The 13,442-nt window shown below is 53.3% G+C and overlaps 1 protein-coding gene and 1 long non-coding RNA gene across 3 annotated transcripts; both read right to left on the bottom strand.

Moving 5' to 3' along the window:
- Positions 1–2,406: 2,406 nt before the first annotated feature.
- On the bottom strand, positions 2,407–5,203 carry LOC124417469. 2 transcript variants are annotated; one of them, XR_006932276.1, is made up of 4 exons: positions 5,011–5,203; positions 3,938–4,893; positions 3,773–3,809; positions 2,407–3,498 (listed from the first exon to the last, which is right to left on the bottom strand). It is a non-coding gene; the product is annotated as an uncharacterized LOC124417469 (long non-coding RNA). The 2 variants fall into 2 exon arrangements; XR_006932275.1 differs by having other exon boundaries at positions 2,407–3,809.
- Positions 5,204–10,261: 5,058 nt separating this feature from the next.
- LOC100859740 (T-cell-interacting, activating receptor on myeloid cells protein 1-like) lies at positions 10,262–12,688 on the bottom strand. The gene is made up of 6 exons (XM_001236759.7): positions 12,625–12,688; positions 12,516–12,551; positions 12,128–12,406; positions 11,673–11,807; positions 11,481–11,518; positions 10,262–10,908 (listed from the first exon to the last, which is right to left on the bottom strand). The coding sequence occupies exons 1-6, from the start codon at positions 12,644–12,646 to the stop codon at positions 10,771–10,773; spliced, it is 648 nt and encodes a 215-aa protein (XP_001236760.5). The 5' UTR covers positions 12,647–12,688; the 3' UTR covers positions 10,262–10,770.
- Between the last annotated feature and the right edge of the window lie 754 nt (positions 12,689–13,442).

Raw genomic sequence — 13,442 nt, 5'->3', positions numbered from 1 at the left:
CGTACCATCTGGTTTCCTGACTGGCCATATGGGGGAGTTGTATGGGCTGTGTGCAGGTCTAATAATCCCTACTCTCTCCAGCTCCTGCACAGTCTTGGTAATTTCTTGTTGCCCACCCGGGAGTCTATACTGCTTTGTATTTGTGATCCGGCGTGGTTGTGGCAAACAAATAGGTTCAATTTCTGCATGACCCCTTATGATTGCCTGCACTGCCCGGATACTAATACATCTTTCCCTTAATCTGAACTCTCCCACAGTGGTTTGGAGAGTCAAACCCGACAGGATATCAATCCCCAATATATACTCTGGAATTGGGGCAATAGACACCTTGTACTCCCGGGGTGGTAGACGCCCAACCCCCAATTTCAACCATGTTTGTGTTACGGGGATCATCTGCCCCCCGAACCCACCTATCATTGCCTTAGAGCCTGAAAATTGGTTTGGGTCACCATATATAATTGATGTTTCTGCCCCAGTATCTACTAATGCCATAACCCGCTGTACATTCTTTCGGGACCAATGAATCGTTAGTTCAACGTAGGGTCTCCGGTCTCCTCTGGAGACCCTAGTCTTGGGGAATTTTGGCTCCGCTGTCAAGCCATCAGCTGTGCAATCCCTAAGTCTTTTTCCTCTGATGGCTCAACTGTGGCTGCCCGGGCAACCTGAGGAGGTTTACGTTTTTTTGATGGGACTATGAAGTCTTCTAGATTCCACGTATTTTGTGGAATCCGTTCTATGAGTCTAACTCCTTCCCTTTTAGGAGAGCGTTGGAATCTCTGACTGTTTGGTAACTGTTTCCATAGTTGTAATAAGACCTGGTTAGGCTGTCCATCGATCTTTTGAAATTGAACTGCAGCCCTAATCAAGTCAGTAAACATTTGTTTTCTTGAGACCCTGATGGGTCCAGATTGAATTACATTAGGAGCAGGTCTCCTAGGTCGTGGTGGCGGATGGATGTCCGACTTTTCCACCACCATTCGGACGTTGCGCCTGGCGTGCAGGCGCTCTGTCTCCCCCAGATCTGCCACCAATTGGGCGGCCTGTTGTATAATGGCCTCTGAGGCCACTAGGGGATTTAGTATGGATACCAAAATTCCATACTGATGTGGTGGAGCCTGCTGCAGGATGAGGTCCCTCATTCCTGCGGAAAATTTTATCATATCTGGGCTCTCAAAATTGTCCTCATAAATTGCCTCCTTCATACCTAATTCTCGGATATAATTTTGTAAGTCCTCCATAGAGGACCACAGGCCGGTATTTAATGGTATATCCGTTTTATTTGCCCATGTCACACGGCATGCGGCCATTAACCATGCAATCAGTGAATGATTTTCTTCATTGTGTTGCACAGCCGCATATAGTCTTTGCCTGAGGGCCGGGTGAGTAGTAATTGATGCCAGTTTTGAGATTTCTGGCCCATTCACCACAACACTTTCTGCCCCCATGTCATATAGTCTGAGTAACCATGCTGGCACACTCTCTCTCGGTCTTTGTCTAAAGCGTTGTACTAAATCCATTAATTCAGCTGCCGTGTATGGGCGAGCTGTTACATGTAGTGTGCTCTGGGCAGGGGGCCACTGGTCAGGGGGCAGCCCCGCTGGCCTGTCCTGCGTTTTTTTTTGTTTTTTGAGTTACAACTGGTCGGATCTCAAAGGGATCAAGCTCTAGTGGAGCCTCAAGATCTGACTTCTTAGTGCTTTCATTTTCTGAGTCCAGTTCATGTGGACTCTCTTGTATAGGATCCCCAGTTATTTCTAGAGAGATGTTTCGGATTTTTTGTACCGGGATTATAGGGTTAGGTTTTTTCCCTCTCAAAATTGCAATCTGTCTTTCTAGTTCTTCCACACGGTCACGTAATAGTTGATTTTCATCAGTGAGAACCCCTTCAGTTATATTTAGCCGGTTCAAGGCCATCAGCAGCGGCCACGCCACCGTGGAGGCAGCTAACTGTCGTTCTCGTGTAGTGAGTACGTTTTTGTTTAGACTACTGAAATACTCAGCCAGGCGGGCTGGGGATTCCTGAACATTTCCTGCATCCCGTAGGGGACCCCATTTTTCAATAATACAGGCAATCCCGTGATATGGGGATCCTAGGAATCCCGGGATGTGCCCTGGCAAAACCTCACTTATGGGGCTAGCCTTTCCCCGTCCAAACCATCCCATGAAATTGTTCAAAAATGTCATGGTAATTATTTTAAGAGGCTTATAATTGGGTATCTTTAAAGATATTTGGCTGCCTGGCTCGCCAAAATGTAGGGCAAATGAAGGTGATGACAAAGCCTTTATTTAAGAAATAGGCACACGAGGGAAAGATATCAAAAAGAATCGACTCACCCCTCCCGGTAGCAGCGCGCAGCCCGAGCCGAGCTGAGGAATGTGTCCCTCCCCTGTTCGTACCGCCGCGCCGCCGCACTCACACACTCACAGAGCCCACCCATTGGTTCAGGCTGTGACCCTGGAATTCCACTACAGATACACACATGCTGCATCCTTTCCCTTTAACATAAGTTGATAGGTGCCGTAGTTTGCGCCTCTTGAGGTGGAAATTCACCTCTGGGTTCAGTGGGTACGTCAGGCAATGAACTGCTGAGCTTCTGGGGAAGCAGTAAGAAACGAAAACACTGCTGAAATATCCAGGAAAAAAAAAAATAAAAATCACTGGACAAGAGGGTAGAAGCATGCAGAGTTGCAGGACAGCCCTCGGAGAGGAGAAGCAGTGCCAGCGCAGGGAAGGAAAGAGCCCTGAGAGCTGGGATGGCCCAGAGGGAAGGAACAGCTCAGCGCTGTGAGCAGCAGCTCTGAGGCTGCTGTACCACTAAGAGCAGTTGTGTTGGAACACGCTCTGCTCACAGATGTGCGGGTCTGCACCCTTCAGGCCCCACGTGGGGCACCACAAGGACTGTGGTGCTGTCACCCAGCAGCAGCTCAGCACCACACAGCTTTTATTCTCACTGTCCCCTCCCAGTGGGATCCCAGAGAGACTCAGAATAAAAAGCCACAACTTGTGGGTCAAGATAAAATCTATTTGCCACGCGACAACAGGAAGAGAGAAATAACAGTAATGGTTATAGTATATGTCTATATGTGTGTATTTATCTGCAGATAGTTATAAGGAAATGTCTCACAAAGCAGTGCTCACCGCCTCCCAAGCGATGCTAGAAGCAGAACAGAGGGAGGGCAGCATTTTGGGTTCAGTGCGTTTAGAGTTTTCTTGATTGAAATCATTTAGAGTTCATCAGTGACGATTTGGGGGTGCTAGATTTGGGGTATTGGGTTTGTGTGGAAGGAGCTTGTGAAAAGGAACTCAGCATCAAGTTGCCCTGAAGGGGAACGTGGGGTCTGCCCAAAGTGAGGAACCTGGACTGAGGAGGTGTCAGTGAGGTCCTCCAGCACCCACCTCGGCATAGATAGCAGGAGGCTGGGAGGTGGTGGGGGACCATGAGGGGTCGGAGGTCACAGCTCAGCAGAGTTCAGAGCCTCGCTTTCACCAAGGAGCACCTGGGACCACAGGGGGACATGGGGATGACACCACATGTGTCCACAAGATGAATGGGGGACCCTACAAAACAGATATGCATGGGCATGCCCAAGGGGGTGGTGTAGATCTGGGATTGCACGTGGACTGGATCTAGGGGGCACAGATCAAGTTAGCTGAAGCCATAGGAGGGCTCCTTTGGGGTCCCAGTGGGGTGGTACTGGGGTTCCTTGATGGTGAATCCTGCGGCCCCAAGGTGCAGGCTGGGATTTGGGGTCCCCCGTCCCAGACACTCACCTGGAGCTGCATGGCCTCAGGCGTTCTGCAGGGGGATCTGCATGCAGAGGGAAGGGAGAAGGGTGGGTGATGGAAGGCCCCGAGGGGCACACAGAGGAGAGGAGGGGAGGAGAAGGACACCAAGGGGCATCTATGGCGATCAAAGGCATTTAACCACTTCCTCACCAGGACTCTCATCTCACCACACCATGAGTCTACGTGCATCCAGGACAAAGTAAAGGCCGAGGATGAAGACAAAGGCAGCAGCGCAGCCCCTCACCACCGACACCACCAGGTTCCCAGGGGAATTCCTTTGGCACCTGTGGGGTCCAGGTGTTTGGGTGTCCCCATCCCTGACCACCATCTCCATGGCATTGGGATGCAGTGACACTGCGGGCACTCACAGGAAGGGCTCTGGCCTACCTGAGGGTGCAGCTGTGGGTGTCACCTCCAGCATCATGCTGTCCCCAAGGGCTGAGGACGCAAAAGGGCGGGACTTGGGGCGATAGGAGCATCCATAGGTGCCAGCGTCACTCAGGGTCAGCGCAAAGAGGCTGAAGGTGGCCGTGCCCACACCACTGTAGTCCTGACGCTGGACAGGGGCTGAGTGCCCATGCTTGTGTAGAAGGATGGTTCCCCTATAGCCCGTGTTCCAACACTGAATGGTGACATTGGCCCCCATCTCCACGTGGACTGTAAATTTTGTCCCCGTGCCCACGAGATCATCGGGGCTCAGGGAAACGCAAGGAGATGGATATCTGTGATCCGCATGTGGGGAGAGGACAAGGATGGGATGTGGCTCTGTGAGAACAGTCCAGAACCACCAGCCATCCCCAGTGCCGTCACCTGTCAGCACCAGCTGCACGGGGTCACTTGTCTCCGACGTTCCCGAACAGCACCAACACATGGTACTGGCACCGATACATCCCTGCGTGTTCCCATGTTGTCTTAATGAAGGAGAACTCAGCAGTGTTATTCTCCTTCTCCTTGTAGAGAATCTCCTTGTAGATTGCGGTATGTCCAACCTCCTTCCTGGTACAGCCAGACCCAGGCAGCCAGGTGGGGCAGGTGGCACCGCAGGGTGACATTGTTCGCGAGGGACACCCCCTTGCTGGGGTGCAGCGACAGGGAGGGTCGGGGCACTAGGACGGGGGACAGCAGTCAGCCTTGTCCCTGCACATCCTCCTGGGCTCCTCTGCTCTCCCCCTGCCCTTGCTCCCCTCCCTCTCTCCCCATTCTCCCCCAGTCCCCATACTCACCTTGCTGTGCTCTGCTCGCTGCCACCAGCCACCAACCTGCAAGGGACACAGTCCTGGTCCCACACAGGGCCACCAACCCCTGTGGCACCACGTCCCCATTGTCACTCACCGAGGATGAGGGCCACCACCGTTGGTGCCATGAGGCAGGAGCAGCTTGGGGACAGCGAGACTGCAGTGAAGAAAGGAAGTGGCCGGAGAGCTGCAGTCAGTTCTCATTTTGGGGTAGGGTTCCATGATGTCACCTCCCCATGTGACAATTGCGGTCCCCAAGGGGTTGGCACTGTGGGGCCCAGGATGAGACGGCACGCAAATATCCATATCCACATCTTTTTTACACTGCCCCACTCCGGCTGTCACCTGTCAGCTCACACACGGTCCACAAAGCACTTCCAGCACGTGGCCTGTCACTCTGTCCCCCATGGGATGCCAAGCACAGTACACATGGCTCCAATGGGCTGTCCCACATGGGATGTCACACGCAGTCCCCTACACATCCAGCCTGCTGTCACCACACACTTTGGGTACCACACTCTGTCCCCACTGCTCTTTCCTCTGCCATCCCCATGGGGGACAGCAGCACAGAACTTTGTGGACACAGTGACACCCACACTGACTCGGGCCCAACCTAAGGTCTAAGATGTGCATTGAGGAACACACGTGGTCCAACAGGGGCACACGCTAAAGGCGTGTTTAGTGAGGGCACACGTGCAACTCTAACACAGGTAGTACCTGCTGAGGACATCCATGGGAAATACTGATTGCATGTATTCCTGTACACACACAGCACAGCACATACACAGCCCATGCCTCAGTGCTCAGAGTGTAGCACACGTGTGTGTACATTTATTGTGAACACGTAGCAGCACACACACATTTAATGGAGATGAACTTGTAAAGAAGACATAGAGTTACATGCATGTAGTGCATGTGAGGCATTGTGCACACAGCACACTTTGCAATCTTGAAGTGCACGTGCAGACAGAACACACGCATTTGTGCACACGTATGGTTGTGCACATGCATGTCTTACCCATGTGAGATTGTGTGTATGCATGGTCACACACCTCCCAGGTTTAAATGGATATTTGGGTTGGATTGGTCCAGATTCTGGGGTCCCACAGAAGAGGTGGTGGGATTTTGGGGGTGGTTGGGAAGTATTTGTGGTCTTTCATGAATGGTGGCTGGGTTTTGGGATGGATTGGTTGGATTTGGGATTCTCAACTGGTTATCAGGAACTTATGTAGTGTGAGGAAGAATGCTGGGGTTAGAGACAAACATCTGAGGGTAATTCATGTCATCCAAAGGCAACTGATGTCATCTACCTGGGCTTCCACAATGTCCTTGACAAGGTTGCATACCACTCCCTCATCTCAAAATGGGGGAGATGTGGATGCGAGCATTGGGCTGTTCTACAGAGAAGGAATAGGTTGGAAAGTCGCAGCCAGAGGGCTGTGGCCAACAGCTCCATGTCCAGGTGGAGGTGGTGATGAGTGGTGACCCCCAGAGGTCCCTCCTGGGAGCGCTGCTCTTCACCACCTCTCACTGACACAGATGATGGGATGGAGTGCACCCTCAGCACTTTGCTGATGGCACTGAGCCGAGTGCTGCAGTGGAGACGACAGAAGGAAGGGATGCTGGGAAGGACCAACAGAAGACACATTCCTGTCTTTCTGTGCTGTGCTTGGTGTGGCCAAACACTGGCAGTGCTTTGTTGACCAACCACCCTACCATTCCCATGAGAAAGTTGTGGCTACTATACAAGCTGTTTTTTTGACCAAGCTGTTGCTGTGCACTCACTTGTTTGTGACCTTGGGGAGGTGAACTGCACACCCAGCAGGCACAAAGGGATGTCTGAAGGGGATCTTGCGGGTCATCTTCATCATCTTCATGGTGGACATCGTTGCTCTTTGCTGATTCAGGACTGCCACCTCCAGGTGAGTCTCACCCCCCATCCCTTCTCCAGCGCTGTGGGCCGACGCTTTCACTCCTCAAAACAGACCTTGGAATCAGAGCGTTGATTAATCTGATTCCTGTCCCTCTCACTGACGAACCCGACTCACTGTCACTTCTGAGGATTCCCTCCTTCGTTCCCAATTTCTGCATGACAGTGAATGAGAATGAAGAGATTTAGGGAGAGATGAAGGGTTAAAAGCCAAAAGGGAATGTGTGGAATTCCAATGCAGTTCAGACAAAGCCGTGTGATATTAATTAATTTCTGCCTTCCTCTCTTCAGCACTGCCTTCCTTAGGCACTCCTGACTCTTCCACCCATCCTCATCATCCTCCTGGTAGACCAAAATGGGTGGGAAAAAGGATTTGGGGGGACTCTTGAGTTGACATGTGTGATTTGGGAATCGTTTTCTGAAATTATTTCAGTTTTGGTGCATGGGAAAGAGGAGGGAAGAGAGGGAAGGAGGGTTTGAGGCCCACGATGTGTTTTGTGTGGTGCACCAGAAGGAGAAGGAAGCTTAAAATAGAAAAGGGAAAGTAATGTTGCCTGAGAAAACGGACTTCTAGGAACAAATCTGCAGGAAACAGCAGATTGTCTGAGTAGAGGTTGGGATAAAAAGACAGTTTTAGATCTAAAGCCCAGAGATGGAGTGATTTCAGTCACAGCTTAGTCCATAGGATTATTTAAATTCAAACACACCCGAAGTATCCCACCCAAAATGACCACATGTACATCCAGCACAGCAAAAATGTGGGCACCAAATGATGCCCGTCCTTCTCTTCCCAAAGGCAGACATCAGTCCTGAGTGTAGGTTGGGAATTCTCCTCCAGTTTCATACCAAAGCCAAGAGACGCATATCCTCTGCGTATCCTGAACATTCTCCATTGATTTCCCTACAGATTTGGGGTGCGCAGCCCCACAGCATGACCCCATGGGCCCACAACTCCAGGCCATGCCTGGGCTGCACTGAGTGCCTGGGTGGGTATCAGGGATGGGGGAAGCTCCGAAAAAAATACCTCCCACTTATTTCCATGGGAATGGGCACAGCTGCAGGGAGCACAGTGACGCAGTCTGACAGAAAGCCTTCTCAGCCACAAAACCCCATTTCTCTGCGCAGTCCCACCAGAGGTGGTGCATTTCCATCAGCAATGAACAAGGGCTGCATGTCACTCTTGTACCCATCTGGCCCTGCAGAGGTGCCCCAGTGCAGCTGTCACCACTGTGACACGGGCTGCCTGACCACACTGGAGCCATCCATGCTGTGTTTGGCATCCCATGGGGGACAGCATGCAAAGCCACACGCTGGCAGCAATTTGGGGACAAAGCGTGAAACCTGGAAGGGGACAGCCTGAATGGGGCACCTCCATGTGGTCTGTGTGCACGCCTTCACGTGTGCCGTCCCATCAAGGACCACACAGTGTCACCACAGATGGAGGATCACAAATACCACATGAGGAGGTGACACCACAGCATCCCGTGCCCAGGGGGAAACTGAAAGCAGCTTTCTCAATTCTCCCTGTGTCTGCTGCAGCCTCGCTGTCCCCAAGCTGCTCCTGCCTTATGGCACCAATGGCCGTGGCCCTCATCCTCGGTGAGTGACAATGGGGACGTGATACCACGGGGGTTGGTGGCCCAGTGTGAATCCAGGACTGTGTCCCTCGCAGGTTGGTGGCTGGTGGCAGCGAGCAGGGCACAGCAAGGTGAGTATGGGGACGGGTGGAGAATGGGGACAGAGGGAGGGGAGTGTGGAGAGGGGGAGGGAACAGGGGCTCAGGAGGGTGTGCAGGGACAAGGCTGACTGCTGTCCCCTGTCCTAGTGCCCCGACCCTCCCTGTCGCTGCACCCCAGCCAGAGGGTGTCCCTGGGGGACACTGTCACCCTGTGCTGCCACCTGCCCCAGCCGGCTGCACAAGTTGAGCTCTACCAGAACGGACATATGAGATCCAAGAAAGACATGGACATGCTACAGGACACAGTTGAGTTTCCCTTGGTTAGTGTAGAGAAGGATTACGCAGAGAAGTATCGATGCCAGTACCGGGTTTTAGAGCCACCCGGGACGTCAGGGAAGAGTGACCCCGTGGAGCTGGTGGTGACAGATGAGGGCACTGCGGAAAATGGGTGTCTCTGTGCTGTTCCCCCAGGGCCATGTCCCACTGCTCTTTCCTCTCGGCACTCAGAACTGTCACGGAGTTAACTAGATAGATCTGTGCCCGTGACAGGAGGGCAGTAGGCTTGCGGCCCCCCTCCCCCCTGGCTTCCCGAGAAAAACGAAGCGGCGGCAACAATCTAAGAAGGAGAACTTATTTTACTATCTATGATGTTGGGATGCAAGATGACACGATACAATACAATCTAATTGGGAGTAAGGATAATAAACCAAATGCAATGAGGGAGAGAGCGAAAGAGAGATAGAGAGAGAGGGAGAGAGTGAGAGAGTTTCCGAAACTGAAAGCCTTACCTGATGAAGGCGCCCGGCTTGGAAAGCACACCCACTCCTCTCCTGGCAGGAAGCGAAAGTGAAGAAGAACCGCGCGCAACCAGATGACGTATCTTCCGTGATGTGTCTTCCTTCTCTGACCATGACATCCTCTGGGATACGTAGTTCTTCTCTTTTGACCATGATGTTATGATGTGGAATACCAATAGCGAAGTTGCAAAACCATGACATTCAGACTGCAGGATGATTTCCTGATCCGATGGATCTGGCAGCACCACACACCCTCGCTGACTGCTATTCCCTTCAGCAGTGAATTGGCTCTGCAGGGCTGCCAATGGCCCCTGCCAGGATTTCAGCCTTCCATCAGCAGTGTGTTGAAGGACAGCCTCTCCTTCTGGGCTGCCAGCAGCGCTGCTCCCAACACAGCGCACACTGTGCAGTTCTGAGCCCAAGGCATTCCCGGTGGGGAAGGGCACACAGTGCCACTTTTCAGCTCCTCAGGAACAGGGGAGCAGCCCAGCACTGGCATTTCCCAGGCAGCCATGGCTTGGCCCTTCTCAGGCCTGTCCCAGCATGGAGCCTTCCTGGGGTAGAGCTGAGAGGTCACCTCTGCACCTTTCCACACGGAGGGGATCTGACAGCACCGCCCCATGAGTGTCACGTCCTGTGCATGGAGGGTGGGAGGGAGGGAGCACAGGGACTGCGGTGCTGTCACACAACAGCAGCTCAGCACCACACAGCTTTCATTCTCACTGACCCCTCCCAGTGGGTTTGGGGTGAGAAATGCAGAGAAAGAGGAAGAATTTGTAGGTTCAGATAAAATCTATTTACTGAGACGGAAAACGAAGAGAAACATAACAGTAATGATGATGAGATATATGAATATATTTTTCCAAAGCAAGTGATGCACAAAGGAATTGCTCAGCACCCAAAGACCAATGATAAAACTGGAACAGAATAGGAGGCAGGAAATATTGGGGAATTTATAGGGGATCTATCGAGCATCAGTGGGAGATGGAAGGGGAGCAAAGGGACATGTCTGGGGATCTCCAGAGGAGGGGTAGATTGGGACAGATGAGGGGTTCTCAGAGGAATGGTGGTGGTGTTTGGGAGTGGATGGGAGAGGATTTGGAGGTCTCAGGGACTGTTAAGACATTTGCGGGGATAAAGAAGGACTTTGGGGTAAGAGAAGAGCATTTAGGGATTTGGTGTGTGGGAAGCATTTGGGATGCACCCGTGAGAATTTGGGATTGTTAGATTTGGGGACGTTATCTGGTTTGTGGTTAGAAGAGGACATCAGGGAGTCCCAAGCAGGGAATTTGAGGTCTGTCCCCTTCCACACACCCCAGAAATAAGACACTTGGGGAGGCCCATCAGCGTGGTAAATCAGTGCTCACTGTGGTGTAGATGACAGGGGACTGGGGGGCAGTGGGGGAAGTGGGTGGCTGGGAGCACGGGATGGCAGCTGGCATCTCGGCGTAGGTCAGATCCTCGCTATCCCTGGAGGGCCCCTGGAGATAGAGGAGGAGAATGGGGTGCTACCATGGGGGTCCCCAAGATGAGTGAGCAGAGCTGGGTCTGTGGTGTAAGCATGTGGGGGGTGTGGCCATGAGGAGGAGTCTGCATTTGTGACTGGGCTTAGCTTTGAGGTCTGCATGGTGGATGTTTGGGGGTCCAGCAGTGGATTTGGGGTGCCCATAGGGTCTCGTGGTGTTTAGGGACTGGTGGAACTGAGAGGCTCAATTTTGGTGCCCCCATGGGTCATTGGGTTTCCCTGTGGGTGCATTTAGTGCCCCTCTAATCCAGTTATCAGTGCCTATAGGGTCTAGAGGGGGTTTAAGGCTTGGAGGGCATCTTTAGGTCTGGGTATTTAGGGGTATCTGTGGGCTGGGGTTCCCCATATTGCAGGTTTGGGTTTCCCAAGGGCTGGACAGGGGTGGTGCTCATAAATGTGAGGGTAAGCCATATGAGGCTGGGGGTCATTTGTGGTCCCCATGGGGAAGGTTTGGGTTTCCATGGAGATGCGAGGTGTGGGTCTTAAGAAGTGAACTGGGATTTGGGGTCCACTGACCCCGACACTTACCTGGAATTGCACTGACTTGTGCATCTCAGGGGTGATACCTGCATCAAAAAGAAGAGGGGGAAGGGTGGGAGTTATGTGTAGGCCTCGAGGAACAACTGGGAAACCATAAAGGATCTGCAGAGGGTCAGAGAATAAGCAGAGGACACTTGAGGGGATCGATAGCTTATGAAAACCACTGAAGTCCTTCCTCACCAGCGCTCTCATCTCTCCATGTCCAGAGGCTGCGGGCATCGAGGACAAAGTAGAGGCCCAGGCTGAAGACCAAGACAGCAGCACAGCCCCTCAGCACCGCCACCACCAGGTTCCCATGGGACCACTCCTTGGCACCTGTGGGCTCCGAGTGGTTGGGTGTCCCCCTCACAGGGCAGGGATGCCGTGACAGTTCCACCCATGGCTGACACTGGGGCCCTATAAATGGGACCTCCGACCTAACTGGGGTTGCAGGTGTGGGTGTCACCTCCACCACCACGCTATCTACAGGGGTGAGGACACAAATGTGTGGCCCTTGGGGTTGTAAAATTTTTTATTGGTGCTGGCAGTGGCCAGAGTCCCCTCTAAGTGGGTGAAGTGTGTGCAGGGAGGGGAAGAGATGGGTCTTGGCCGTGTGGGAAAAGCTCAGGGCCAGCCAGTGTCCATAGTGCCCTCACCTGTCACCAACAGCTCCACGGGGTCGCTCTGATTTGATGTCCACAGTGGCTCTGACACCTGGTACCGACACTGATATGTCCCGGCGTCCTCCAGGTTTGTGACAGCAAAGGAGAACTCAGCTGCATCCTGCTCCTTGTCTTTTTCCTTGTCAAATCTCAGAGTTCCATTGAGCCAGAGCTGGACCCAGGCAGCCATGCGGGGCAGGTGGCAGCGCAGGGTGACAGTGTCCCCCAGGGACACCCCCTGGCTGGGGTGCAGCGACAGGGAGGGTTGGGGCACTAGGACAGGGGACAGCAGTCAGCCTTATCCCTGCACACCCGCCTCAGCCCCTCTGCTGGCCCCCTGCCCTCGCTCCGCTCCCTCCATCCCCATTCTCCCCATACTCACGTTGTTGTGCCCTACTCGCTGCCACCAGCCACCAACCTGCAAGGGACACAGTCCTGGTCCCACTCAGGGCCACCAACCCCCGTGGCACCACATCCCCATTGTCACTCACCCAGGATGAGGGCCACCGCCATTGCTGCAATGAGGCAGGAGCAGCTTGGGGACAGTGAGACTGCAGTGGGGAAAGGAAGTGGCCGGAGAGGCAATCTCATTTCCCCCTGGGGACAGGATGCTGTGATATCACATCCTCGTGACAGATTTCCCCCATCTGTGGTGACAGTGCTGGGTCCCAGATAGGGTCACACACTCAGATCACTGCACACAGCCTCTGTTGTGGTGTCCCATGCAGGCGGTCAACCCCTGAGTGTCCCACACTCCCCAAAGTTCTGCCATCACGTGGCCTTGAGTGGTGTCCTCCATGGGTTGCCCAGCACAGAACATGTGGCTCCAATGGCGTGATCCACATGGGAGGTCACTTGTGATCCCCAACACGTCCAGCCAGCTGTCACCATGCAGTTTGGGTACCACACTCTGTTCTCTGTGCTTTCCTCTGTCATGCCCTCAGGGGACCAGCACAGACTGGCTGGGGACACTGTGACACCCACACAAATGGGGAGGGCACACACTGAGGGCACTGAATCTGCGCAGTGCCCCAGTAGGGCAGTCCGTGCTTTCCTGGGGTCTCCAGGACAGCAGAGTCAGAGTGAAGGAACAGCTCAGAGCTGTGAGCAGCAGCTCTGAGGCTGCTGTACCGCTGAGAGCAGTTGTGTTGCAACACACACGCGTGTGGTTAGGAACATGGACTCATTGAGGCCTTGGGGTGGCTGGGGACACATCTGGGGTCCCACAGGACTGGTGATGTGATGTTGGGATGGATTGCAAAGAGTTCTGTTTGCCAGAGGCACGGTGGGTGTATTTCTGGGCAGGACC

The sequence above is a fragment of the Gallus gallus genome, chromosome 31 (genome assembly GCF_016699485.2).
Source record: "Gallus gallus isolate bGalGal1 chromosome 31, bGalGal1.mat.broiler.GRCg7b, whole genome shotgun sequence".
Lineage (NCBI taxonomy): Eukaryota > Metazoa > Chordata > Aves > Galliformes > Phasianidae > Gallus > Gallus gallus.
This window is presented reverse-complemented; position numbering and strand designations above follow the sequence as displayed.